Source organism: Aspergillus oryzae, chromosome 1 (assembly GCF_000184455.2).
Source record: "Aspergillus oryzae RIB40 DNA, chromosome 1".
Classification (NCBI taxonomy): Eukaryota; Fungi; Ascomycota; class Eurotiomycetes; order Eurotiales; family Aspergillaceae; genus Aspergillus; species Aspergillus oryzae.
In genome coordinates, this window is record NC_036435.1 from 4,056,365 (window position 1) to 4,082,436 (window position 26,072).

At 48.0% G+C, this 26,072-nt stretch overlaps 7 protein-coding genes across 7 annotated transcripts; 3 read left to right on the plus strand and 4 right to left on the minus strand.

Annotated features, from left to right (window-relative positions):
• Nucleotides 1-85: 85 nt before the first annotated feature.
• Nucleotides 86-2,539, plus strand: AO090005000886 (3-deoxy-7-phosphoheptulonate synthase; the record flags this gene model as incomplete). Its single annotated transcript, XM_023233897.1, has 4 exons — nucleotides 86-106; nucleotides 1,293-1,347; nucleotides 1,420-2,325; nucleotides 2,385-2,539. 4 exons carry the CDS (start codon nucleotides 86-88, stop codon nucleotides 2,537-2,539), a joined length of 1,137 nt encoding a protein of 378 aa, XP_023089140.1.
• A 2,566-nt stretch (nucleotides 2,540-5,105) lies between these two features.
• On the minus strand, nucleotides 5,106-8,792 carry AO090005000885 (putative DUF221 domain protein; the record flags this gene model as incomplete). The annotated part of the gene is made up of 6 exons (XM_023233898.1): nucleotides 5,106-5,415; nucleotides 5,566-5,594; nucleotides 6,171-7,093; nucleotides 7,154-8,324; nucleotides 8,393-8,557; nucleotides 8,619-8,792. 6 exons carry the CDS (start codon nucleotides 8,790-8,792, stop codon nucleotides 5,106-5,108), a joined length of 2,772 nt encoding a protein of 923 aa, XP_023089139.1.
• Nucleotides 8,793-9,328: 536 nt separating this feature from the next.
• On the minus strand, nucleotides 9,329-14,073 carry AO090005000884 (putative glycogen debranching enzyme Gdb1; the record flags this gene model as incomplete). The annotated part of the gene is made up of 3 exons (XM_001817841.3): nucleotides 9,329-9,409; nucleotides 9,482-13,796; nucleotides 13,856-14,073. 3 exons carry the CDS (start codon nucleotides 14,071-14,073, stop codon nucleotides 9,329-9,331), a joined length of 4,614 nt encoding a protein of 1,537 aa, XP_001817893.1.
• A 757-nt stretch (nucleotides 14,074-14,830) lies between these two features.
• On the minus strand, nucleotides 14,831-16,419 carry AO090005000883 (glycerol-3-phosphate dehydrogenase family protein; the record flags this gene model as incomplete). Its single annotated transcript, XM_001817840.3, has 3 exons — nucleotides 14,831-14,886; nucleotides 14,938-16,070; nucleotides 16,127-16,419. The coding sequence occupies 3 exons, from the start codon at nucleotides 16,417-16,419 to the stop codon at nucleotides 14,831-14,833; spliced, it is 1,482 nt and encodes a 493-aa protein (XP_001817892.3).
• Nucleotides 16,420-18,246: 1,827 nt separating this feature from the next.
• On the plus strand, nucleotides 18,247-20,161 carry AO090005000882 (putative ATP-dependent Clp protease; the record flags this gene model as incomplete). The annotated part of the gene is made up of 2 exons (XM_023233899.1): nucleotides 18,247-18,691; nucleotides 18,777-20,161. 2 exons carry the CDS (start codon nucleotides 18,247-18,249, stop codon nucleotides 20,159-20,161), a joined length of 1,830 nt encoding a protein of 609 aa, XP_023089138.1.
• A 380-nt stretch (nucleotides 20,162-20,541) lies between these two features.
• On the minus strand, nucleotides 20,542-22,282 carry AO090005000881 (putative Chromo domain protein Chp1p; the record flags this gene model as incomplete). Its single annotated transcript, XM_023233900.1, has 4 exons — nucleotides 20,542-21,094; nucleotides 21,148-21,473; nucleotides 21,528-22,218; nucleotides 22,278-22,282. 4 exons carry the CDS (start codon nucleotides 22,280-22,282, stop codon nucleotides 20,542-20,544), a joined length of 1,575 nt encoding a protein of 524 aa, XP_023089137.1.
• A 1,091-nt stretch (nucleotides 22,283-23,373) lies between these two features.
• AO090005000880 (Rab family GTPase) lies at nucleotides 23,374-25,382 on the plus strand (the record flags this gene model as incomplete). The annotated part of the gene is made up of 4 exons (XM_023233901.1): nucleotides 23,374-23,437; nucleotides 24,653-25,042; nucleotides 25,109-25,189; nucleotides 25,252-25,382. The coding sequence occupies 4 exons, from the start codon at nucleotides 23,374-23,376 to the stop codon at nucleotides 25,380-25,382; spliced, it is 666 nt and encodes a 221-aa protein (XP_023089136.1).
• Between the last annotated feature and the right edge of the window lie 690 nt (nucleotides 25,383-26,072).

Here is a 26,072-nt window from a genome sequence, read left to right on the forward strand (position 1 = left end):
GGTAACATCGAGCACTCATGCCAAAGCCCTCAAAGAGACGAATGGGGATACGAGCCTACAAGAACTGCAAAGGTATACACAGAGCATGTTACTCGATTCTAGTAATGTGAGTCAAATTGTGCATGATATAAAGTAGACCTAGCGCATCTGCTAATTAGGTGAAGCGTCTGAAGCGCGGGTTAGAAACTGAGAAGCAAACAGTCCATGGTGTCTTGGAGACATATCGCCGACAGTGCCACCGCGTACTCGATCAGCTTTTTGAGGCACAAGAAGAACGAATGAAACTATGTAAGCAGCAGATGAACATGATCAGAGATCACCATGCAAACGTCTGTCAAGAGTTAATTCATCGCCTGGAAGCCACCGAGCGGTGTGCTCGGAAGAGGACAAACTCGCAGTTAAGCTCAGAAGAAAGGAAGGCAAAAAAGCACAAAAGCGCTTGAAGCTAGCTGTCTTCTCATAGTTTGCAGAGTGCCGACCACGCCCTGAAGGCCCTGTTGCTGCTCCCTAGATTGGCTGTTTTATTATTACCTTGGAAAGACAACGGTGTGCATCATCGATAACCCAAAGTCATGCTAGCCCTTATTACTTTCCTGAATGGAGATCATGAGCACAAATGGAAGCTCTGAATTCCACGTAGGTCGTACTGTGCGATGCCTCAGAGGGCACTAGAGAGGATTTGGTGGTAGAAGTATCATTATGCTCCCCTGCAAGGATTGGCGTCGATGAGATGAGGCACGCAGTGAAGGACTTACGGATTTAATTCCGGGTGTTCAATGCTAGATAGTCAACTTGGTGGCTCCACCCTGTGGGATATACGGAATTAGAGTTGATGTGGGCAGCGAATGACGATCCAGCCAATGGAGTTGACCAACCTGAGGCATGCGCAAGGGTCCGATCAACCCGATTCACGTGCGAGACGTTGACCGATAAGGCAGGTATGACTCGTCACGGGCGCCGACATAGGAGTTCTGTTACCCAAGAAAAAATAGAAGGATCGTAAGATCTCCTTTTTTTTTTTAAAAAAAATTCTTAACTCACTTGTGTTTGTTATCATACCCTTCTTAAGATACCCCGTTCGGAGTTTCATTGCTTCGGACTCTTGTTCCTTTTCCTCAATTGCTCCAAGATAATCAATACCGTTTGTTTTCTCTCGGTGCCCCTCTCTACCCCTCTCAACATTTATCAATTGATCTCTGCAAATCTTCCCCCCGCCGCCCAACATGTCTGTGAGTCAATTCTGCGCCACGATTTTATCAATTGCCTGAACAGCTACTCAACCAATTGCACAGTTCTTCATCGAAAATCCCAATGTAGGGGACACCAACCATCTGGAGGACTCGAGAAGTAAGTCGATCTCCTAACTGCGCATTATGAAGTCGCATCACTCGGGGACGGTCGATCGCTAAACGTACGCAGTTCGAGGATATAACCCTCTGACACCCCCCAACCTTCTCCAACATGAGATTGCTATGACAGAAACTTCCAGACAGACGGTCTTGCAAGCCCGTCAGGAGGCTAGCGCAGTCGTTCATGGCACCGACACCGACAAGCGCCGTCTGCTGGTCGTAGTGGGACCCTGCTCGATTCACGATCCCGAAATGGCCCTTGAATACTGTGACCGTCTTTTAAAACTGAAGGAGAAATACAAGGATGAGCTTTTGATTGTCATGCGTGCCTACCTGGAGAAGCCACGTACCACTGTTGGCTGGAAGGGTCTCATAAACGACCCCGATATCGACAACAGCTTCAAGATCAACAAGGGTCTGCGCACATCTCGCCAACTTTTCGTCGATCTGACCAACAAGGGCATGCCCATTGCTAGCGAGATGCTGGACACTATCTCCCCGCAGTTCCTGGCTGACTGTCTCTCCGTTGGTGCGGTTGGCGCGCGGACAACCGAGTCCCAGGTCCACCGTGAGCTGGCTTCTGGTCTTTCCTTCCCCGTTGGATTCAAGAACGGCACCGATGGCTCTTTGGATGTTGCAGTGGATGCCATTGGCTCGGTCAAGCACCCCCATCACTTCCTCTCCGTCACCAAGCCTGGTGTTGTCTCCATCGTCGGCACCGTGGGTAACCCCGACTGTTTCGTCATCCTCCGTGGTGGAAAGAAGGGCCCCAACTACGATGCTCAGAGCATCGCCGAGGCCAAGGCCAAACTTTCTGCACAGGGCATGGAGCCCCGTCTCATGGTGGACTGCAGCCACGGTAACTCGCAAAAGAACCACAAGAACCAGCCCAAGGTGGCTGCTGTGCTCGCGGAACAGATCGCTGCGGGTGAGACCGCAATCATGGGTGTCATGATCGAGAGTAACATCAACGAGGGTAAGCTTTCCATTTCCGCTACGAGTGTTGGAGTCCTATTGCTAATTGTCGTCTTACAGGTAACCAGAAGGTCCCGCCTGAGGGCAAGGCCGGCCTCAAGTACGGTGTCAGTATCACCGATGCTTGCATTCACTGGGAAGACACGGAAGCTGTTCTTGAGAACCTCGCCCAGGCCGTTCGTACTCGGAAAGAGAAATTGGCGGTCAACAACTAGATCCACGCAAAAAGCTAAAATTTCGACTTAATTTTCTCAACTGCTTGATTAACCGAGCAGAGCTTATATTTTGAGCCATATTCTTCCGGTGTTGGAAAATGGGTTGGGCCATGATAGCGTTCTGTGAATAAAAGTACGATTCGGTTTCAATACATGGGATATGTTATACCATTGAACGAACACTCTTCCATCGTAATCAGCTACAACTCCCCCCGCAAGAATAAGCATAAATACTCTGACGATCCCGGATGCTAAGTGGCTAAGTGCCCGAGATTATGGGGGCACGATGGATCCGACTAGTAGCTACATGACTTACCCCAGAAACCAAAGCAACCCCCAGACACTCTCCACTCCATCCTCTCACAATCCCTCTATATACAAAACTCAACATATCTCAACACCATAACAATGCCCACACACCCCTATTACTCTACCATGGCGGAGATCCCTAACTACATCCCCAACGACAAAAGAACGTTCGAACTAGTCTCAATATTCGCCCTCACCTGTAGCATAATACTAACTATAACCTACGCATTCGTCCTCACCAAGCACCCTCAAATCTCCAAATCCGACCTCCTAACCACTCTCTGGTTCGTCCTCTTCACGTACACTCCAACACCCCAATCCAACCCAACCCATAACTAAGAAAGGTAACAATAAAAAGAAAAAAAGAAAAGAAAAAAGAAAAACAGGAAGCTTCACCCACCTCTTCTTAGAAAGCTACTACACCTTCAACTTTCTCTCCCTCCCCTCACAGCAACCGTTTGGAAAGAATACGACCTAAGCTTGGGGCAGTTGTATGGGGATGTGCTGTATTATGCGAATGCGGGTTTTGAGAGTGTAGTCTTTGGGCTTGAGCATTCTAGGTCTAAAGTGGAGTATTTTTGGGGTTATTTTGTCTTTTTGAATGCTTTTTGGGTTGTGGTTCTTTTTGGTAGGTTTTCTTTTCTTTGGGTTATTGGGGGTGTTGGGTTGGGTTGGTGCTGGGTTGGTGCTGACTTCTCATTAGGGTTAAGGTTGTTGTGGGAGAGTATTGTCGATTGGCGATGTTAAGATGAGGGATGGGAGGAGGAAGGTGGTGTACGGTTTGATCGTCTTAGGGTTGATTTAGTTGGGTTTGAATTGTGGGATTAGACTGAGGTTGTGGATTGTATTATGGATTATTGTGTTTTTATTAGATTATAAGAGGGTATAGAATTCTAATGAATGCTTTTTTAGATATATGGTTCTTTAGATGAACTTCATTCAAGATGGAGAGAACGTTTATAGCAATGTTTTCTATGGTTATGCATATGTTTGTCCTGTGTATGAACTTCAAGGATAGTAAATGGCATATTGATGGCTCTCACTCATGTAGATCAGTGCAGTTCGGTGATCATATGGGATAACTGTCGCTAGACTCCAAGAAGCAAACTATACCAGTTTTCGCAAGACTATCTTGAGTTGGTATTATATGTACACCCCAAAGTACAGGGACACATTCCTTTGAGCATACTTTCCAGAAGCCGCTCATTTAGACTTACTTTCATCCATTGACAGCACGTCCGTCGAGCATTATCAAAATCACGAGGGTCCAACATGAAGAATACCTGCAGCAAAATCTCAGGCGGTACAATATTCGCGGCAGGGCGAGAAACGGGCACTGCCTTGTCAATTGTTCGAGACCAAGCTTTGCAGGTTAGGCGTAAAGATTGACGGGTTTCACGAGGGATAAAATCGAGCAATCTTCTAGTCACGATTCGCAGAAATATAGGCCCCTGTGAGATACTCTGAGGGCTGAGACAATTTTCTGACGCCAGACGAGAGCTAAATGCTGACCCCAGATGCGAAGCTTTAATTGAACCTGACGCAATTCTATCGGCGCTCTCATTACCGTGCTCATTCTCAGGCATCAAGCTAGAACTCATATCTAGCAGCCTTTGTAGCAATGGTCTGAGAGATTAAATGCAGGAAGCTCTAGGCACTTTCGCCGGGATGTATAGATGACTGCGATGTGAACGATAGGAATTCAGCACCACTGGCGTCTGAGTGAAAGTAACGACGAATGACGACTATCAGCAGAAGAATGGACGATCCTTGTGCCCCAAGAATTTGGAATTATATCAAATCAACGAAGATCGGCTTTCACTGAGACTGAGCTGCTCCGTCGAAGTTTGCTCGCCGATAATCATGCGCTGTCAACAGCCGACCTGCACCGCTGGCCAGCTATGCCAGGTTTCGCTATAGCTAGGTCTTCTTTTCCATACCATAGGTGAATGGTTCCCTACAAACGAGCTGCAGACAAAGTAGGCAATGAATGCACTAATACAAGAGAAGTAAGGCGTAAATACCGGATTGTCTTACAGCTATAGACGAAACGAGAAACCGAGGAAGGTATAGAAAGGAGAGCATTGACAACTCAGGACACTGAAGGAAAAACCATACAAATACTATTCCTTGCCTCCTAAGACTCCACGGGTGGCATTTCTATATCTCGTAATAGCCGTCTTGACGTCGATATAGGGTGCATTCCTCCAGCATTGAAACTCCACAACCAAGAGCGGCAACGAAGAGTGGGCCCAATTTAGGGAAGCTCCATATGGTTGGCGGATGTGATGAGAACTCCGCAACAGTCAGCCATAGCGAGGGGCGAGGGAGCAGAAACATCTCTGTGATCATCGATTGGGTTCATGAAGATTGCCATTGCCCATGGAAGCTCGCTGGGATAAGCCGGTAGTGCTGCCGACTGAGCGTGGAGATGGACAGACTGCGTGAACGAGGCAGAAGTGAGAACATTTAATCGACGGCGGAGAGCCAAGGCGAAGATCATAAGCGGGTCTCTCAAAGAAAGGCGACATTTATCGAGCTGTCGATGTCGATCTCTTGTGTGATCTCTGCACAATGATGAAGCCGTTGCATTCCACGGTTGGCATCACGAAAATAATAGTTGATCCTCTTTCCCGTGGTTCGATTTAGATCTAAGATGATGAATAGGAAGAGATTCGATTACAACCACGCGCCAATTAACGTGAGGTGCGCCACACAACGTCATCGGCGGATGCAGTAAATCGATCTATATGAACTAAATAGTCTACAGCATAAAGAAGATATATGTAGCCTTCCAACCAATATATAAAATGTAAATAACAAGCGCAGCATTGAACTATGTATAATATGTGAGCACTATCGGGCATTGTACCAAAGAAAAAGAAAAGAAAAAGAAAAGAAAAAAACAGTTAAAAAAAAGACCAAAGCTGCATTGACTGCTGAGTATGCATTCTCACTCCGAACAGCAATGGTCTGGTAATGGTGATCAATCTGTGAGCGGTAAATTCACATATATGCAGGTGTATATGATGGGTTAATAGGCAGGGGGATGAGCAAGACAAGAGCAAGACATAGGTGATATTAATAGTAGATGGGCATGGCATGGCGTCGTATATCATAATATACTCGGGGCATTGGAAGCATTGATATTAACAAAGGGTATACTATCTATGATGAATGAAAGTGAAACAAGCAAATAAATAGTGAGTAGCGGAAGGGTCGCAGGAAGAAAGAGACGGGAGGGGCATGTAGGTACCCTGGAACACGCAAGGCATGGTCTGGTGTTCCATGTACATTATATAGACCTAGGGTATTCGCCAACGCTGCGGCCTGGAAGCCAGGCGCCATCGAGAGGCATAATGAGGCTGGGGTTGACATACTTGTTCAGCCTAACTTCTACTCCTTGCCTACCAATTTGGATTGGTAGTGCGTCCCGGTCGAGGCCAGATGGAGAAGAAAAGGTTGACGGTGAAGGGGAAAGATTTCCACCGCCATCAGGATTAATACTCTTCAAAGCAATGAATTTCATCAGTGGCTCATAACTCCGAGAGAAGAAGTAGCTGAACCACACCGTTGCACCCAAGAGGGGCACAAGGATCAAGGAACGTGTGATAGCTTTGCGCAGTGCAAACACGCCTATCATCGCGATTTGAAACACCATCAAGCCTACCAGGACTCGACTGCATATCATTGGCCATGCACGCCCGGTGGAATGCTGCTGATGGTCCATCGCATACAGGAGCTGGTACTTGTAAATGAAGTTCCCGATAGTAAAGTACACCAGTCCAAACAGACATATTAACCAAGAGCTCGGAAATACGCTATACACCACGCATATGATTAAGATGAGGATTGTCTGTGGGATCGAATACCCGTAACTGAAAGTAGGTGGCGTGGATAGTTCGGCATACTCCCGTGGTGTCTTCGCTTTAAAGAAATTGATGGGATACATTGCAACGCTTCCAAACTCCAACAGCCGGAAGGGGAACATGCCCACACCTTGCAGGACTATTAGGTTGATGTAAAATGGTGCAAAATTTTCGAGAGAGTTGGCCAGCGCAAATGCAATGGTTGTGGCATCCTGAAACGCATCGCGAAGATGCTTGAACAGTTCGTAGAAAGTCGTCGCCGTGCCGAAGACCGTGAAAACAAGGAACAGGTTGAAGAAAGAGAAGAAGAAGTTTTTGGAAATGACGGACAATTCAACATCGCCACGCGATGTCATTCCCTGAAGGTTTGAGAGCCCTAATTGGACGCAAGGTTAGCACATCATCAATGAATAGTTTTTCAGTTGGCCGAACTTACAGTTATATAGATAAGGGACGGCAACAGTCATCAGCGAGAGAACCAAAGTCGGAAGACCGGTTTGAACGAGGGACTTCGCAATGGGGTTGCGAGCCAGCGCCTCGGCTAGTTGTGGGAACACCTTGTGTAGCGTCTCCAGTTCCAGAAGATACGCTAGAGGCACGAGGAGTACCGACCAGAACACGGTTAAGAAGCCAATGACTCCCGTGATGGACCAGGATTGCATCATTCGTCTTGAACGCGGCAAGTATGTATTCTTCCACACGACGTCAGCCGGTGCCGGTGCCAACCGGGCAAGCAACTGCATAGGATGAGGATCGAGGATCGCTTGAACCACCATCTGGGATGCAAAGATGGACTCCATGGTTACAAATGCTAGTTCAGTAGGGGTATACTGCTTCTGGCGCGCCACTCGGATCTCTTCATCAATCCTCCGCAGCTTTTCTTCATAATAGTCTATCGCATCGACGTTCTTGTATCGTAGCTTTAACGGTCCGTACCATAAGCGAATTGTAGGACGTTGGTGCGCATAGTCCGCAACGTGGTCTCGTCCACTCTCTGAAAGAAGCTGTATGCGCTCGCTGTCATCTTCAGAGAACAAGCTCGAACCACGCGGCCGATGATGTGCTAGGGGTAACGTGCTATCATCTTCGGTCTGTCGTTTGTATCCAAGGTGCTTAGTCCACGCTCGTTCAAGGTTCCGTAGTATCTGCAATCGCTCGTCGACGAGGCGGTCTAATTCGCGCCAATCCCGGCATAAAGTGACACTCTCAACTTTTCCAACCTGAAGACCTTCCACGAATTCAATGATCTTCTCTTCAGATGCCATGTCCTGGGGAATACCTGAAAGGCGGATAGTCCGGTCGGTAGTGCTAGTCTGACTGCCAAGATACTCCTGTCTGATACGAATAATTTTGTTCGTCTCCTGGAGTAACATATAGACTGCCATTCCGGTGAATATGTATGTGAACACCACGTACATCCACAGATAGTCTGGGTCAGTCACGGGCTCCTTGTCCTTGTTCCTACCGAGAGCATTGCCATCGTTGTCATCCCAACCAGGGATCCCCCTTTTTCCGGTATACTTGTAATGAATCGGAAGTATAATAACTACGGCGAACATGAAGACAGCTGACAAGAACCGGATCGCAAACTTGAAAAACGACAGGAACTACATCACCGGACGACAGTGTTAGTGCTTGTTTGTGTCACTTGTACATGGAATGCAACGAAACTTACAACGAACGCATCCAAACCCGCAGAGTGCAATACTTCCTCCTCAGTTATCCTGTAGAGCACCGGTATCCACCCAAAGAAGCTATCAGGAAGCTCCGGTAAGTGCGAAGCTGCGCAACGTTGCCGTCTTCGTGCGGCGTACAGCTCCGTCCATTTCGGTCGCAGGACCTACACAAGATAGCTTCGTTAGGAATCATCACATGCATAACTTATGAAATGCATGACGTACACAGAAAGATAAGAAGGCACTTAGTCCCAATGTTAAGCTAATGATAAGCTGGGTATACAGATCACGTTGCCCTCTTGTTTGGTCGCCCCATGTCGGCTCATGCCCGCCCCCAGGCTTGTCATTTATAACTGCAGCCGTGATTATGGCTGCCGCAGCAGCCTCTGTCATAGACATGTGTTGATGGGTAAAGTCCCGTTGTGAGGTCTCTTGGGCGACACAGTTTTCGTCAATGCATAGGGAAGTGTTCGGCACTTTCACGGTAAAGATGCAAAACAACTGACGTCAGGGTGGGTTATCGCGTGATGGACACACCGCGTCGCAGGCCAAATAACCTTCTTTATATGAGCTATGTCCTAGTAAGTTTCGAGACCGAGAGACGCCTTCGTCTAATACCTCAAAAAAGCGTGCGGTAAATTCTGCGGATTCGATTGTGCTCAAACTTCAATAAGCTCTTTGGCGATTCCAAAAATGGTAAGTCAAAAAGATGACGGGAGTTGTGCAAATGGCTGACTCAGCCAAAAGTTATGTCGGCCTTGGCAGGCACCAGCCGTTGTACACAATATGATACTAAATCCATGATACATAAGAGTAGACAAGGAAAAATGAGATATATTTATTCTACGGCAAGCCATATCTTCAACGAGCACCTTACACAAGTATGTACGTGTATACCCATCTATAATGCCATTGTCCAATGGAAAACCTTGCTTCTACGCTGTTTTCAAGGCATATCTTGAAGCATCGTAGTAAAGATCTAACAAGCACCCTGCCGACCATGCTTGCGTGGGAGCCTGCCATTGAAGAATACATCGTTAACAGTCCGAGTCATTCCATCATATTTAAAGGGGCATTGAATAACATACCGAGTCAGAGCAGTGTGCACCAGCTTTATTTGTCAATTCTGTGAGGCCCTTCCAAGGGCTTTCTCTGAGTGCTCGCTTACACCCTTCTAAGCGACGAGTCACCTGCTGATAAGTCTCTGTCCGTCCCTCTGGTGTTGCCCTGCGAGCCAGGTCAAAGTGCAGGAAAGCACGGAGGAAGTACCCTCGCTGCCACACCCATTCGGGCCCCTGGTGATAGTTTCTGCCCTTGGAAGTGGTAAAGTCCGTAGAGTCCTCTGAGTTGTTATAGTTGGGACGATAGTTAAGATCGGATGGATCGAGAGTAGCCATACCAACGGGACCAAGAAGAACTGAGTCCGCAAGGGCAAGCGCTGTTAGAGCCTTGTAGGGATCAAAGAGATCTGGCGACACAGTCATGGCAATTGGAAAGTTAGACCGAAGTTGGTAGTCTTCATAGGGCTTGCCGGATTTATATAAATCCTTGTAGATACCACGACGGTTGACAACCTTTGTATCAACATCATATCGACTGTCGTCATTGGGACTCTCGGGAATGTAATAGCAACGCTCGAAACTGTTCTTAATCTTGGCAGCCCAATCTCGGAACGTGACTGATTTGCCATCCCCAATATCTACTCCTTCGTGCGGGTAAAGTCCCTGTTCATACAAGTTTCCAACCCATGTCAAAGCACTGTAGAGAAGCCCAGTGATTTCAATGGCTGCACCATCTCGAGGTGTGCCAGGAAATCCTTTGTTTCCGGCTTTCTCACTCTCCCCCATCTTGTCTTGCCAGGTCCCACAATTGAATTGACTACCTCCAAATATCAGGCCTGTCTCCCAATCAACATTGACGTCGATTTGGAAACCCTCAGGCTTCATTTGCATATCGAGCTCAGGGCCAGCATTATACTCTCTAAATGAAAGCCCTCGGGCATGCTGTTGAAAAACCTCCTGGATGACCTCCGTTATTGATGAATGCTGAGAATACGCACGAGGGTCGTCGAAGGGGAACCATGTATCCTCGTACGGCAGGAACCTCCTGGGAACCTTCTCGCCGAGGAGTTCTATACCATTTGGAACCATTGCGGTGTAATCTTGGATAGCCTGGAGGAAGAACCACACAGAATCTCGAGAATTGTAACGAGGAAGCTTTCCGCTGCTCAACAGATTAGGGATCATCCCATGTTTGAGGACGCTAGCAAAGGCGAGAATATGCTCTTTGGCATCATCAAACCGGCCAGTACAGAGAAGCAAGCCTCGAAGAGATATGAAAACGTCTCTACCCCAACATCTAGCCCAGTCCACAGCAAAATGGGGTAGGCCAGCTGCAAGGCTTGGTACTCTTCTCGTAGGCCATAGGGATGCGGTTTTCACGTATCCAGTTTGTTGGACGCTGACCATGCCCAGTTGATGAACGAATTCTTGTCCCTTCTGTATACTCTCCCCCAGAAGCCGAATGCCCTGCTTCCAGGCAGCGTTGTACGCGACTTGGACAATAATGGCAAAATACCGCGGCAGGAGAAAGCTGGGTAGCTCACGAACGGCATTAAATTTATCCCGTAACCAGGACGTCGGGTCGTTTAGAGCATTGTGCCCGTCTTTTTGTGCCACCTTCTCCAAACGTTCTATGATATAATCAAGAGCCCACTGGCCTTGCCGGAGATGATCACAGAGTGGATGTCCCAGTTCGTTGTATCGAATGATGCTCTCCAGAACGCTCCACCATCCCTGAAGACCTGCATAAACCAACGGCCCATGATTGGGTATGGCATATACTCCATCCTGACCGTCACTAGAATCCCTTTCTTCAGCTTCACAGCGGTAGAGTACAAAATTAAGGTCAACCAGACTGAGTTTTGAGAATGCCTGATCTGCACCTTCTGTAATGTAACAGTCCAGCCCTGCGGAATGCTCGGCTGTCGGGATGGACGTTTCGAAGAGAGCAATTGACCCCGTCGCGAAGGATTCCAGAACAGAAATGATGGTATCATGCCCGCGTTCCTCAACCTTAATTGCGTTAGTCTCTCGAACTGTGCTAGGCAACCCCCGTAAGTAGTCTTTATCCGCCAAGACTTCTGCTCTGGCGTCTTCCCCAGCTTCAACTTCCAATGTCCATGCCCCAAGTGGTTTGACTCGTGTTCCGGTGAGATGAGTCGGTGCTAGGATGGAATGACCATCCTGGCCCGGGAAAGAAGTATGTGCTATCAAGAATATGCCCTTTCGTGTCTTCGGGTGAACTCTATGAACAGTTATATATTCTCCATCATGGTGAATATGTGTCTCATCGTATCCATCAGCCCCCATCATAGTGTGAAGCTCATTCAGGATCTTCTTGATGCTCCCAATGCCACCCTCAGAACCTAGCTCCCCCTTCGAGGGTCCTGAGAACGCTGAGGAATACAGGCGTGTCTCGTGAACGAGATCAACTAGCTTGGGATATACTTCATCATAACCCATGACGCTTCCAATAGCCGAGGCGCACATTGAAACCAATGCAGCGTTAGGTAATGTATCTACCGCTGTTCGCTTTTGGGCCGGCATCTCGTTATCGTGCGTACAATCCATGAAGAGTGCTTGGACGGGACACGGGCGTATGTGAGCGATAGTTTCTTCCTGGCTATCAGTACTTGCAGAGGCTATAGCATGACTGCTCCCTGCAGTAGGCAAGTCAAGGTCAAAACTGCCAATAGGGCGTCCCCCATGGCGGTGTACAAGACGGCTTAATTCACCGGTGCTCCAGGCCTGCATGGCCTCCCGAATGAGTGCGTTAATGCCTAGTCTCTTGACAAAAACATAATCAGCTTCTTCGGAGCCCGTGAAGAGCTCAGCGAAAACCGTCAAATTGGGTCGAACTTTTCGTGCCTCATCCAACAGATACTCTGCGACTCCCAACGGCGTTGAATGGCAATTGTCAATCCGAAATCCCGAGAAATACTTAGCCATTAGGCGAGTGTATTTAGTCATGAACTCCCAAAGAAATGGACTGTCCTCAGGGCAGTTGCCATATCTTAGCTTCACACAATCACCCCACACAATGACTTCGCGTCGCAAATAGGCCTTCGAGTCCGGTCCAGCGTTATCCCGCAACGCGTCGGCGTTCCATATCCACCCATTATTCACAAGCGCAAGAGCCGTCGACTTATGCTGCTTAGTAACTTCGTTGACGGGCAGTCTTGTGAAATATGTCTCAATAAGTGGGCTCTCTTTAGTGACAGAACCAAGCTTTGGTCCATGGTCATCTATTCTCAGGTATTTGATGCGATTGAAGACTTGCTCCATTATCTCGGATACGTCTGCGTCGTATTCTGTGTAAAAAGGCAGATTCACCTCGTCGAGCAATTGGGTAAATCTGCTCTCTGCTTCATCATGGTTGGAATCTGCAGGACCAAGCAGCGCAGTTAAAATGGCCGCACCGAGGTGGTCATCGACTGCCCGAGTAAACCTTCCAAGTATACTCTTAGATGTTGGGATTGCGTGCTCACGGACAAAGCTTGCTTGCTCCTTAAGAGTTAGGTCTTTGAAGTCCTTGAGAGCAAACCGTGACCATTGATCGCTTTCCAGATCGATACCTGGACATTTTGTCCATTTGTCAACGATCCTTCGGGTGTCCGCTTTAACATTAACCACATAGTATTCCCATAGCCTCAAGCCGCTTATCACTCGTTCACGAAGTACGTTCATCACAACAATCAGATCGTCAGCAGTCTTGAATTCTGTTGGAAGACCCAAGGTTTGAAGGTCTTCTCCAAACTGTAACAAAGCAGTGTCTAGCTCCAACGCTGCTTCCAGCCATGGAGCAGTCTCGACGCTATAACCAGCCTCAGGGTGCTCCTCAAGCCATTTGCTGTTATTAGCAGTGTGGTTCCATACAACATCTGTTAGCGACAAGAGCCCGTGATCTACTTCCATCTTCTTGACCATTTGAGCTACATCGTCCTCTCCGTTGGGGAATAGAGTCTCATCAAATTGGAGTTGATCAAAAATACTGTAGGGGGAATTCGAGGCTCCGCGTTTCATCAAGGGCGTAAAATGAACCATATTGTAGTTGCGCTGGCTGATTCCATTCAAATGATTCTCCCAATCCGTTGGGTATCTACCCATGAACTTAGAGATCACGGAGAATATTGAAAGAGCATTTAGAGGAAGGTCACGGCCACCAAGAAGTAGCCTGGGTGCAACATCAATGTAATGCGTTGGGGTCTTGACTGGTTCGGACGTCTCAACTGGAGCAACGGAGAAGTCCGGAAGCGGGGAATAGGCAGTGTAGAACGCGAAAGATCCTGGAGAGGTGATTGGGATATCGATCTGGATGTTCTTATTGAAGTCTGGATGTAACCTATTTCTGCCTCAACAACTGAAAAAACAATGAGCCAAAAAAGAAGGGGATCGCTTTACCTGAAACTTCGGAATGCCGAGCGATTGAAGGGCTTCCCGTCCTCGGGAATATTTATCCACAGGCTTCCTTCCCTGCAGATCGAGCTGCTACCCTCGATCACGAAGCGAACGGAGTACGGAGGATTGGTGGGCGGAGGAAGGTAGATATAACCTCCGGGCACGTCTGGGGAGCCATCGTCCTTCAATGGGAGCAGATAGACCTGGCGTGGAACAGGCATTGTTACTGCCAGTCTGTTTGTACAGCTGATCGGGTTATCTGAAGAAAAAGCTGTGACGCGACCCTAGATGCTTGAGCCCGGTTGAGTGCGGGGATAGATAAAAGGTATCGGCCCGGCCGATGGAGTTGTTGGTGATCGGTAGAGTTACGCTGATCCAGCCGATGTGCAAGAGAACGAGGAGTGGAATATTATGGAAGAAAGCCAAAATCAAACCCGGACAAAGCAAACAAAGCCAGCTTTTCAAGTTCCTCATTTATGTTCCTGGGCGCTTTTGAACCCCGCAGGAGGTCTGACATCATGGAAAGGTGCAAAGGCCTCGACCGCAGAAGTAACCTTGGACCTCCGTACTAGTGTCCAGGGAAACCCAAATTTAGTATCAGACGAGTCGAACGGGAAAGGTCAAAACACACGATCAGAACCGGATAATTTTTTTATCAAAAGACATAAATCTGGGAATTGCTCTATAGTCACTAGTCTATGTGCGTTTATAACATCCATACCCAAAATAACGTGAGAAAAGACCTACCGACAAGTCTCAAGATGTAAATAGATAATTATAACAGAAATGTGAGGAGCAGACATCATTGCATCCTGCCACCTCACAATTTGGCCAAGACTGCCTGGCTCGCGCCACCACCATTCACTCCTTGCGATTCATGCGAAACAGATTCCGGCTTGCTGTAATGAAAAGGAAACAGATACCCGTGAATTAATAACCGAAATAGAAAATCATGGGAGACAAAGCATCAGGTCCTATTTACCGCTCAATATAAGAAGGGATATCCTCAACAGACATAGTGCCTTCTAGGATTTCTATGACAAATCAGTGACATCTTCCTAACACACAAGAAGGCTGACACTTACTATAGACGGCCGTCAACAAGGGGTATTCTTCTTCAACGCCTTGGTTCTTCAAGAATTTGTTTACTTCAATCGCAGTCAAAGTGCCCTGGAGCTTCTGACCATTGAGCTCCGTCTCTTCGACCTTTCCGATCGGCTGCTTTCTTTCAATGCTCAGCTTGGCACAACGGAAGTTGCGACCACCACTGCAGCTAGTGATCAAGTCGGCAACACCGGCACTTTCCTCTGTGAACGTCCGAGTGTTGATGGTCGCACCGAAGAACATTTCACCGAACTTGACCATCTCCAACAGCCCGACTCGCATGACGGCAGCTTTGGCGTTGTCACCCCATCCCATGCCTTCAACCCAACCTGCGGCAATAGCGACGACATTTTTGAGCGCACCGCCAAGGGAAACGCCTGCAACATCACTCACCACACTGATATGGAAGTAGGGACGATGGAAAAGCGTCTTCAGGACAGCATGGTCAATGGGAGGATACTCGGAGGGCAACGCCTGCAGTTTAACCCGAGATAGTTGTCCCGAAACGTCCTTATGCGTGAAGTGAACCACATCCACCGTCGATGAGGAAGGCGAGCGATTGGGCGAGGGGGCTTTCGAATCTAGATGGGGAGGATCGTAAGCAATGCTTGACTCAGACCACTTCTCCTGGGCAACCTCGCTGGCGATGTTTGCACCGGAGAGGGCGCCACAGTAGATCCCAAGAATCTTGCCGATGGTTTCTGAGAAAAGACTGATTCCATCTTCCCGCACATCGACACCCTTGATGCAAGAAATACCACGCGCATATGGCAGAATCTTGCCCTTGATCTGCTCACAAGTCTTGATAATGAACTGATGAGGCAAATTGAAAACAAGGATAGTGCTGTCCTTAACGGAGTCCTCCAATGAGGGATTGGCGTGCAAATTTGTAGGAAGGTTGATTCCTGGCAAATACTTGACATTCTCATGTGTCTTATTGATTATCTCTGTTAACTTCTGGGGACCCTGGCATAAGGGCGAAGATGGGTTATAGTGAGGGGAGGTCTTTGGAACTTCCACGTTCTCTTCAAAAACCCACATTTGAACATCCTTTTCGAAGATGGCAGGGTTGCTAGCGGTATTTTCAGCGACAATCTTGGCAATAGCGGTGCCCCTATAAAATGTCAGCGCTGTCTTAACCCAGTTACCGTTATCTCTCAGCACACTTACCAGTTTCCTGAGCCGATCACCGTGACCTTGTGTTTGCGCTGGTAGGGGGTAAGGGAACTCATTTTGGCAAGGTCGTTCACAGATGTTGTATATAGACGTGAAAATGAACAAGAAATGAGTCGAGTTGAGGTTGGTCTGGGGAACTTTAAAGCCTTTGAGTAGACTAGAGACGACGAAAATGGAGTGGAGAGTGACTGTTGCTGGAGGAAAACCGGGAACCGAGGTTGATCAATCGCAGTGGCAATTGAACGAAGGCAAGTCCGGCGAGATAGAAGATGTATTGGGGACAGCATCCACGTAGTGCTGCGAATGAGACAAGAAAACCGTCACCAAAATTCTCGATGTGGTTCTCTGATGTAAGTGGAAGACGATAAGGCGGGTTGAATACCCGTGAATGTGGATCTTTTCCTCCCGAGAAATTCGGAGAAAGAACGAGGGATTTTAGAGGGAAAAAAGAAAAATGGGCGATCGGGTTCGGTGAGTGATCGGATGTGTCACACTAACAGATTAGTCTAGTGCTTTGACTCCGGCCAACTTCTAGTCTATGTACCACGGGAAGTCCTCATTTCTTGATCTTCATAACTTAGAGGGATAGGGATACCAAAGAAGGAAAAGCCTCTCTTAGTCGGTAAGTAGTCACGTTGGCGGTGAGACCAGGGGCTGCCAGGGACATGGATTAACTAGCGTTCAGGCTAATCTAGAAAAGGTTTAGGAGCACGCACCCATCGGAACCAGAGGCAGAATTATTATCGTGAACTCTCGGAGAGCCCGGCGATTTGACCAACTTTTTCGGCACCAGTGATAGAAACCCATAATGGTAAGCCATCCCACCTCTCACATGAAAGTTGGAGCTCTCTAACATCTGTAAAGGCCCCTATTAGATCGACTAAGAAACAGTCCGCTGTGAAAATGCCGGCTTCAGGGAAAGGCGCTCTTTCCTCGACGAAGTCTAGCCTCTTCAATGATGATTTTCGGACATCTAAGAAAGACAAACGTCAGATTAAACATGCTGCCCTAATGTCCAAAATAGAGAAGAACTCTCAAAAGACTACGAAACGCCGACGGGCGTCAAAGAAACTCGTTGCAAACCTTGAATCGCTTGCCGATGCCCTACCAGAAACCGAGGTTGAAATGAATGATCCCAACAATCAGGTGAATGTCATTAAACAGAAAACGCTGAAGCATAAACCTGGCGCTATGAAGCGTAGGCAACGATTGGAACAAACAGAAAGGGATCGCTTCGCAAAGAACATGGCACAGATGTCGACTATCGAGACGACTACTACACCAAATACAGAATCGGACAATCAGACAAGCTCTGTGTCAAACCGTTGGGCCGCATTGCGCAGTTTTATCTCACAAACGATGGAGCAGCAGCCCGCGTTCAAGGCAACGAAGTGAAAAGTCCCCGCCTACAGGAAGTTCACTCAACCATCCTTTGGGAACCAAGATCCTACGTCTCGTCAACAAGCCCTCCTTGCCTAAATCAAACCTACCGTTGATATTGCTTGCAGCGACTGTATGTGGCAAGCGATCAACCGCTAAGACGGTATGTTGAATGCAGCTCAGGGGTGTGTCACCTAAATGTCACTCCTCCTCAGTTTATGGCGTTAGAAGCCCCCGAAAAGAAACCATACGCGATTTACTAGGCCAGGCTTAGACTCTTATACCAGCTGCCAAGTTGAGCAAGTACGATCTGAGCAAAGAACGGATAGCACTACGCCGCAGAAAATCGATATCCTTACTTCCAGATGACCTAAGGCTTTGCACTCTTTGAGGCTTGGTGGAAGTTTTGGATGGCTCACACCGCTAGCAAGTTCTCAGTTTTAGATAATGAACGAGATACTTGGACAAAGTTGCCATAGCATGTTCTTATATGTACGGAGTAGTCTCCAGCTGTAAAGGCGGATAGCGTCGGCTGATAAGCATCAATCACGTGCTGCGGGGAAAGCTACTATCTAACTCCATCTTATCTACTATCGGCAGCGTCATCTCTACCTCCAACTACAGCTTAATCCTCCACACCACCCTAATTATCTTTCTTTGGGTTCTACTTATTATACTGCTTACTACGTCTACCATTTGCGCTTATCCATTCACAAGTCATCTGCCGCCCGGTCATGCTGTGGCTGCCTCTACGGCCCAGTGCACCTCTCAGGGCGCACCACCACCTCATTCTCCGCTATCGGCGCGCACCGAGTTCAATTGTTCGCCTCACACAACGTGGCTTCGCTAGCTCTTCTGCGACTTTCCCGACACTTTCTCAATTCAGTCGATCAGATTTCTCAAATCAGCCCTGGAGTGGTAGCTATGAACCAGGACTGCCGACTGCTGGGCCCTTGGGCTCGACCCCGGCTTTCGGAGCTCCCCGGATTACGCCCAAAACGTTAAAGCAATACCTAGATCAGTTTGTAGTCGGACAGGATCGTGCAAAGAAGATACTAAGTGTCGCCGTATACAATCATTACCAACGTGTGCAAGAATTACAGCGGCGTGATGAGGAAGCAGTCGAGCTGCTGGCGAAGCGCGCGCGGCGCGAGTCTGTTGACCGCCATCCTGTAGAGGGTAGGTTGCTCAGAGGCCCAACGAGAACTGGAACTGCATGGTCATCTTAGTGATGTACTAACACATGTAGCAGATGAATTTCCAGGGCAACAACGGACTAGCCGCCCACCATTTGATCCAAGTTCGTCGTTGAACCAAACCGAGCTCACAGACTCATCGACAATACAACTGGAGAAGTCCAATATACTGCTACTAGGACCTTCCGGCGTTGGGAAGACACTCATGGCCAAAACATTAGCTAAAGTACTATCAGTACCGTTTAGCATTTCAGATTGCACACCGTTCACGCAGGCTGGATACATTGGAGAAGATGCCGAGGTCTGCGTTCACAGGCTCCTAGCTGCAGCAAACTATGATGTCGAACAAGCAGAACGCGGCATAATCGTTCTGGATGAGGTTGATAAGATTGCCGCCGCTAAAGTCAGTCATGGCAAAGATGTCGGTGGTGAGGGAGTCCAGCAGGCCCTTCTAAAGATTATAGAAGGTACGACGGTGCAGGTGCAAGCGAAACAGGAAAAGAACGCTCCTCGCGCAGGCGGAACTCCCAATACATATCCATCAAACAGTCCACTGGGAAACTCGCCGTATCCACCCTCCAATGGTGGGGGCATGTCCCAGAAAGGGGAGGTCTACAACGTACGTACGGATAACATTCTGTTTATCTTCTCTGGTGCTTTTGTCGGGCTACACAAAGTGGTTATGGATCGGATATCGCGTGGCTCCATTGGCTTTGGCCAGCCTGTTCGGACACCATCCAACTCAGATGAGCGGCCTGGACAATCAACAACCGCAAACAATCAGCCTGTGCCCATAGTGCCAGGGTCAGAAGAGGAGGCATTGTACAAGAAACACCTTCCCTTTTTCACCTCTGCGAGCCCCGAATCGCCTGATGGTGAGCCAACTTACTTCAATGCACTCGACCTCATCAATCCTACCGACCTACAAAATTATGGATTTATCCCAGAGTTAGTTGGCCGTGTTCCGGTCACCGCTGCGCTCTCCACGCTGACGCAACCTTTACTTGTACGCATCCTCACTGAGCCCCGCAACTCATTGCTAGCGCAGTACACAACCCTATTCTCCCTATCAGGAATTGAGCTTCGCTTCACAACTCCAGCCTTGCATAAGATAGCTGCCAACGCCTTCACAATGGGCACGGGGGCACGAGCCCTCCGAACAGAAATGGAGACCATCCTTAGCGATGCCATGTATGAAACTCCAGGTTCGAGCGTGAAGTTTGTTCTCGTAACGGAGTCTGTGGCTGCTCGTAAAGAGAAACCCAATTACTTTTCTCGTGGACAAGGCGGACGTTTCCATGCCATGATCGCAGCAGAGGAGAGCCAATGGGAAGAAAGGCAACGGCGAGAGAAGAAGCAGAGGGCCTGGAAAGCTAAAGCGCAGGCCGCGTCGGAGGAGCACCCTTCTATCTCAAACTTCCGTGAATACCGGACTAGAGCAGCGGGCTTCTAGTTAACACCTATCAATCGGTTTCAGTAAACATTGCGCATTTCGTATATGTGACGTGCATTGCTTGGCCTTCACCGATGTTTTGATGTTTTGTTTTTAGTATACCAGTCTCCGTGAATTCTCTGTGTTATGTATGGCGTTTCGGATATTAGCTTTAGCTTGGTTTCTCATGACGGTTCCTTATACTCAGCCATTGGAGTTGCATTACTTATATCAATAACTGTCTTGTTCTGCTCAGTGCATGATACCTATAAAGCGTGAGATCGTTGTATTTTACAGTGGTATCTTAAGAAATATGTAACAAGCGCAAATGTATAGAACGCAATAGAAGCCCCGGATCGAGCATACACTTCTCAATCACCGACAGGTCGTACACTTTTCCATCACTGATATGGTTGGGGATAGTGGTGCGAAAGGGGAGGGATATAGGACGGCGTCGGGCGAGAAGTAGCTGACTCGCTCGAGCCGGCCTTAGGAGTTTGGGGTGTAAATGGGGTCTGAGAACTCCTCTCTGAGTGGTAATTCGATCTCGCCGCAGAATGCTTAAGTTTTTCCCAATACCACCTATAGTTGATTTCGAAATATTTCATGAAAGCTGTGGAGCCCACGCGAATTTGCAGATGGTGCCATTCGTCCCATCGCGGAAGTGCGGAGGCTGTGAGCACATAGAACTTTCGGAACTGGTAACAGTTGATCAGGGCCCAGCCAGCGTAGAACTCAACGAGGTGATCAGCGTTTCGTTGTTCTTGGGTCAGGGTTCTATCTTTGGGGATATCTGGAATCTCGTCGTCTGTACGAAAACCGTACCCTGGGAGTTTTGAGGGAGAGATGACCGTATTTGGTGTATAGCCGGCTTCTGCACCAGTGAGGATGTCCCGGGACTTCGTATCTCCGATGAAGGTAATCTGCATAATGAGATGGTACATTGCGAGCCATCTGGTATTGCTATTAGACCGTATAATAAAGCCTGGTGATACACAATGACCTACAGATAACTGGAGTTCCCGGCGACCTCAATCTGCTTTTGCAGCCAATTCAATACATCCGGGCGGAGCATTAATTTCCATGTCCCAGGATACCTGCTCTTCGCATAATCTTCGAACCAAGATAGCACAACGACTGTACCTCTTGGATCGCTTAGCATGTAGTCTGCGGTAATCAAGATAACTCCACCCGTTTGGAACATGCGCTGGAAATACGGTCGGTTGTCACCTAATTCTTTGTTTAAAATGAAAGACCAGAAGTTGAATGTTGACTGGCGACATAAGTTATTAAGGCCCTGCAACTTGTAGAAATCCAGAGAGCTTTCATGAATCTAACCAATGTCAGTATATCCGTATTTTGACAATGGTACTTGGATGGCACATACCAAAACGACCCCATTCTTCGCTTGAGTGAACTTTTCCCAATCTTCAGGAGTGCGGTTAGAGTATACAATAGCCTTGTTTTTCTCACTATGGTGGGCTTTGAGAAATTCAACAACCGCCTGACATTCTTCTTCAATGCCGCCTGATCCCTGTGGAAACAGTACATAGAAAGACCCTGCTAAACGTTTCTCTGCTATAGTTGCCAGCGTCTGGAATGTCACCCCGAATCTCTTCTCAAATTCATAGTCCAAGTCAAACGGAAGTCGCATGCCCAGTTGTGGCTGCCTTTGGTCACTGTTAACAGCCGCCGTGGGGTCTTTAGAATCCTGGTCCATATCCATGTGGTCGATTCCAGATGACCTCCTCTGCAGAGTTTGTATTGAATCACTAGACGTGCGACGGTTCATCAGTGATGTAGCTGTATTTGTGTGTGGCCTCGATTCCAAGCCTATGCGTGCGGTTGAAGCCTCGATAATCAAAGGGCCACTTTCTTGGTTCAGGAAGAGCAGCTCTCTTTGTGCCTCAGGAGCCTGCTTATCTGCGAAAGCAGTGTTATTCTGTGAATAATTCACTGTCCCAGTAGTTTTTTCTGTCAGATGACCACGTTGTCCCTGTAGAATACCAAAGGTCAGTCGCTCAACGGGCCCTAAAGCACTTCTGACGGCGGTGTGAAGAAAGATGTCACGAGGACCTCTAAAGTCGCCATCCAAGAAACCAAAATCCTCAGAATTTGGTGGATACGCAAGTAATACATCATGGCCCTGTTTTTCAGGAATACATATAGCCACCAGATTTCTCCGGCTGAGCTCTTTCCCAAAGTGGTAGATTTCTGGTTCGCTGTCTTCAAACCCCTCAACCCAGCCGTTCCAATATTTTTCATTTGCTGTCTGGTGAAACGATGTCTATTAGTGACTGATTTCAATTTAAGCAACCAAGCAAGCCAGCTTTGCATGTGCTACTCACATTTCTGCACAGAAGGTTATAGTCTGGAAGGTTACAGAGGTGTTGAAACCAGATTTCAAGGACGTGGCCTTTCTTAGTCCTAAGAAATCTGCTTCTCCTGATTTTATCCAAACCGCACATCCTAACTTCACCAATTTCCTTTTTATCAGGCCCATAATACAAGGTACATAGAAGTTCTCCTGGGTTAACAAAATAGGTTCCCCCTTCCTTTTTAATCCACTTAGCCTCTGGACCAGGCCTTCGTCGTGGTATTAGATAGAGGTCCTGTGATCGGTCAGATAAACGACGAGGCCTATCAGAAACAGGCGAAGAGTGGTTTGATGTCTTGGAATCATCAGAACGAGATATTTGGGGCTGAGAGATGAAAGTGTCTGTACTAGGAACATCGCTAATTGTCCTTCTTGGGCTTTCACCTGGCCCCTGCTCCTTGAAGTTGGCGTTCTGCTGGAAACCAGGATTGGATGAATAGGCGGCGGTGGTAGAAGACCACTCAGATGGCCTCATAAGCTCAAGCTGGTTGACGTTTGGAGCAGGCTCATAACCCCTTGCCTTCTCATATCTGTGTTTTGTTGACAGGAGTTTGAACATCTTGGGGGGAGCGGAAGGATCAGCATCATAGGATCTCCGAGAACGGGAGCGAATTCTACCACCACGACCAGTCCCAAATCCAACTAGAGGTGGCCTTGTTAGCCCACCACGGATAGATTGAGAACGAGAAGGCCCGACCTGAGACTGGTTTGTCGCTCTGCTTGGGTATAGATTTGCGGTACCAGTGCCAGGATTTATTGATACATTGGCGTCTGTAAACCTGGGGCCATTTGACGTAGAGCTGAACCTAGTGTTTGATGGCTCCAGCTGGCCTTTCGCAAGCTTTTCTCTCTTCAAATGTCGCTTGTGCTTTCGTTTTTGGCAGGCCTGTTCAGCTTCATGCAGGCGCCTGTTAAAATCAGTGAGGTCAAACTCTTCCAGCCTTCCTGCTGCAATCTCTCTTTTTTTATCCTCCCAGTCGAGCAGAGTCTGCTCATCATCGAATTGGGCAGCCGTCTCCCAGCTGCTCCTCTCGATAGGATAATCTTCCCATCCTACGAGATATTCGATTCCCTGGGAAGTTTCACGCTCGGCGTGAATGGTATCCACATAGTAATTCTCCTTCGGCGGGCTAGGAACAGTCGAGGTGAGAGAGACATCATCATCATCACTGACCTCAGTCATTGCCACAAAAGAGCACCGCTATCAGAGCAGCAGTGCCTAAGGTGGGTGTGGTGCAGCAGGAAATGTTTGTACAGATCAAGTTTGGTGAACAGAGCCAAAGAAACTGGCTTGTCCAACAAAAAGGGCAAAGATATGGGTCAAACTACGATCGCCTACCACCATAGATAGTAGAAAAAGAGTGTATGCCCGCCCGATAATCAATGAATCCCGCTCTCGGCAAAGGCCGACAATGAACATGTGAAATAAAGCATGGATGTAATATACATCAAGAGTAAGCCATGACCATCCTTAGAAGACAGTCATCTTAGCGCTTCTTGTTGTCGCGCTCTGGCATATGATTTTCATTGAAGCCTACTGACAAACGAGAGGCACACGTGACCGGGCGACTATCCCCAAACCGGGAGTGTCCGCTCGGCAGCGCGACGAAGCACGGGAGTGGCAGGGGAAAGACATCTGGATAACCTCCTATCTTTCTGCCTCGCTGTCTTCCCCTTACCAAAAGAAACATACCACCACCGTGAGTTCTTATTCAACTGCCCTTTCTCTAGTAGCCTCGGTTCGCCTCAGGCTGCTTTTCATCTCGCAACTTCCAGCAATCAACTAACGAGACGCCACTGCTCCCAGGATCAACGTTCGCACTGTTGTCGGTTTTGCTTTAATCGCTATTCAACCCGGCCACGTCAAGGTCCCCCAAATTTCAAACCTCACCACTTTTAGGGCTTGACAAGCTCTCACAACCATTCATTATGGCTAACGACGAGTATGATGTAAGGCATTTTCTGTCCATACTTTCGCTACTTGCTTGTCTTGTATAACTAATTGAGTGATTCGATAGTTTCTCTTCAAGGGTAAAGTTGCCACTCCCCCCCCGCAGAAGCGCCGAAAGATCCACGCCCATAAAGACTTCCCCCTCGCTGAACAGCACCACTAACTTGCAGTGATTATTATACAGTGGTGCTTATTGGAGACTCTGGTGTTGGAAAGTCCAACCTTCTGAGTCGTTTCACCCGCAATGAATTCAACCTGGACACCAAGTCGACCATTGGCGTGGAGTTCGCAACCCGTTCTATTCAGGTCGATTCTAAGACGATCAAGGCGCAAATCTGGGACACTGCTGGTCAGGAGCGTTACCGCGCCATTACCTCTGCCTACTATCGTGGTGCCGTCGGTGCCCTTCTTGTTTACGACATCAGCAAGCATCAAACCTACGATAATGTTAACCGGTGGTTGAAAGAGCTCAGAGATCACGCAGATTCTAACATTGTCATCATGCTTGTGGGAAATAAGAGCGATTTGAGACACCTGCGCGCTGTGCCAACCGAAGAAGCCAAGCAGTTTGCCAGTAAGTTTCGGACACCTACTCGAAGTGTGAGTTGTCTTTGTCTTTGGCTCGCTAACTCGCTCTCAGGCGAGAACAACCTCTCCTTCATCGAGACATCTGCTCTTGATGCGAGCAACGTTGAGCTTGCTTTCCAGAACATCCTCACAGGTTAGCAATATACGCCTTTACCCAGGTTTTTATTTTCTTTCGTCATGCTGACGCGCACTTAGAAATCTACCGGATTGTGTCCAGCAAGGCTCTTGACAGCGGCGACTCGGGCCAGGCCGGTCTTGGTGACCGTCGTCCAGTGGTGGATATCAACCCTTCGCAGGATCCTGAGACGAAGCAGGGTTGCTGTTAGATGATTTCTTACTGTTAGGGGATGACACGCATACCGCAACGATTTTTATTTTATTCTGTGATGTGATAATCGAATGGTCTTGATCTTTCTTTTTGTCTGTTACTTAGCCTCCGCGGAGATGATACACAAGAGGAATGTTGGGAACGGCATCCAGGGACACGGTCATTGTATGGTGATGCTTGTGGGACATCACATCCTAGACATCATTCTGTTGATTTTCCTCCCCTTCCCTTTCTTTTCCTTTATCTGGTTCGTTCTTATCCCTTTATGGAATTGACAATTTCCTATTCTCTGGCTTCTACGGACATGTCTTCGCCGTGGCACGCTACTTTGGCCTTCATTGTCTTTTTTTTTTACTCATCCCATGTACCCTCCACACACTCTGGTCAATTATCGAAACGAAGTTTGGGTTTGTTCTTGTCGGCGCCTACGTAGTACAAGACCAAAGCAGTTCGCGTATGAGGTTATCATTGTTCGGAATTACGAATTACAGCATGATCAATCACTAAATCCAGCGGCAATAGTTCCGTTTCACCACCAGCCTAACCATTCACTAGCAATTATTAATACGGCGTATGCATATGTCGCAGATACTAAAATCGACTAACACTCAAAGCATCATCGCAAGTGGAATATAATGAGCATTAACACCTCAGCGGTCTCGAAAGGCCCACCGACCAAACAGCGGGA